The sequence below is a fragment of the Echinococcus granulosus genome, assembly GCF_000524195.1.
Source record: "Echinococcus granulosus chromosome Unknown EG_S00111, whole genome shotgun sequence".
NCBI lineage: Eukaryota > Metazoa > Platyhelminthes > Cestoda > Cyclophyllidea > Taeniidae > Echinococcus > Echinococcus granulosus.
This window is the reverse complement of record NW_020170491.1, coordinates 148,683-150,403: the sequence shown is the minus strand read 5'-3', so window position 1 is coordinate 150,403 and position 1,721 is coordinate 148,683. Positions and strand designations below refer to the sequence as shown.

Here is a 1,721-nt window from a genome sequence, read left to right as displayed (position 1 = left end):
AGTTGCATTGCCAATCCCATCAGGTCTTGAGGTTGATGCTTTGAGACGTACGTAGTTGCACTCCAGACAGCCGCGTTTCTAATTACGATTGGCTTATTGCTTCACATCAACTGCTGTAATGAAGACGACAGGAGTGTAATGAGGACCCACTATCGCCATGATTCCTTGGATTATGATGAGGCGGCTTCCAATTTATTGTCTACTCATCAGTTAAATTATTCTTGTGTATGAATAAATAAGTAAATGAATGGATGAATGGCCACCTTTTTTGGTATAACTGAACAGCATCGCTGTCGCTGTTGCTCTCGTCACCATCATTGTCACCACACCTTTCGTGCTTTCAGGTTGGCTGTGGTGGCGCAGTGGGATTTCCCCACATCTTCGTAGGTTGCACGCACCTTTCTCTGTTTCCGCATTTCTACCCCACTTTATCTCCCTCCATCATTGTCGTCTCCTTGTCTTGTCGCCAGAGTCAAAGCTATTCCAAGTATGAAGAAGAAGAAGAAGAAAGAGAAGAATTTTCCTACTCAGTTGTTACTTTCACTGACAACAACCACTTTGTTATTTCATCCCTGAGTATGTGATTTGTTAGTAATTTACTTTTTACTCAGACTGTTGTGTTTGCTTTGCATCTGGGTGGGATCGTGTAGAAGCCCACGTCACCAGCATTGGTGGATTGAGTGGGGGGAGGGGGTGGCGGTAGCAAGTGGATTCCATTTGTATCATCGCCTGCTATTTTGACTGTCAACATCGAAGTAGAAGGTGGGTCCATATTAGTCAGTCATATTTTTGTACATGGTCGAATGTACCCAGTCTCTTGTTAACGTCGACGTAGCATGTAATGACTAGTTTGTTGGGGCAGGAATGGGCTTACGAATGTTCTAGGGATAAACAAACACCTAATGAGTGCAAACAGAGCTTGGAATTTGGCATGTGGATCTTTGAAAGCTTCTTTGCAAAATTAATGTCACGACATGGCTGTGTGCAGCATCCAATTCACATTGTGGTGCTCTATTACCTTAGACTTTGGAAGAGAGCTGTCTCACATCTCTGTTAAAATGATGTAATTACTCCTTACTAAAAGGCATTAGATAGCATATTTGAATGCGACTAGACTGCATTCACAAAGGCTGCAGGATTGCCATTTCTGCAAGACAACAGTAGTGCCAGGGCTCGTTTTTTGCAGCCACCATCGTGGTTACGCTTTATACTTCCGAAAAGCGTGTGGATGTTGGGGCTGCATGCAGGCACCAGCACTACAGTTCGACACCCCATTCCAGTGTGGCCCGATATCGTAACCATCATCCCTCACCTCATTGAACTCAACAATGGGATGTGTGATGTGGGGAATCGACGTCACTACTTGAACGATGGTGATCTCAGACGAATCCCTCCTCATGCATGTGAGAAATTTAGTCGGCACAGATGAGGGCGTAACCTGCTGTACGACTTGGTTAACAGAATGATGCCTTAAGCGGTTAATGGGCTGCACACTTTTTGACTGTCCTTGCATTTAACTTAGCGTGTGCTTCACGCTGCTGATAGCAAAATACTCCATAATTGTGGTGTGTGCAGTTGTAATTGCTCCCTTTGAGTTATAAAAGGAGGGCGACATTCAAAGGCCATGGGGTAGCAATGCATGTGAAATGGATTCGGTGAAACAGATCACTGAATACCACTTTACTGAAGGCACGATTGTCAGAACGGCTGAATCCCTCGCT

General features: G+C 44.6%; 1 protein-coding gene across 1 annotated transcript in view; it reads left to right on the top strand. All coding sequences in view use genetic code 11, as the record gives it.

The window, feature by feature from the left end:
* EGR_08587 (hypothetical protein) overlaps positions 1–1,429 on the top strand; it is a gene marked incomplete at both ends in the record, with an annotated part of 3,237 nt that extends 1,808 nt beyond the window's left edge. The window contains 2 exons of the mRNA XM_024497836.1: positions 345–576; positions 1,248–1,429. Of these exons, the coding sequence (XP_024347757.1) occupies positions 345–576; positions 1,248–1,429 (414 nt within the window). The remainder of the gene's footprint in view (positions 1–344; positions 577–1,247) is intronic.
* Between the last annotated feature and the right edge of the window lie 292 nt (positions 1,430–1,721).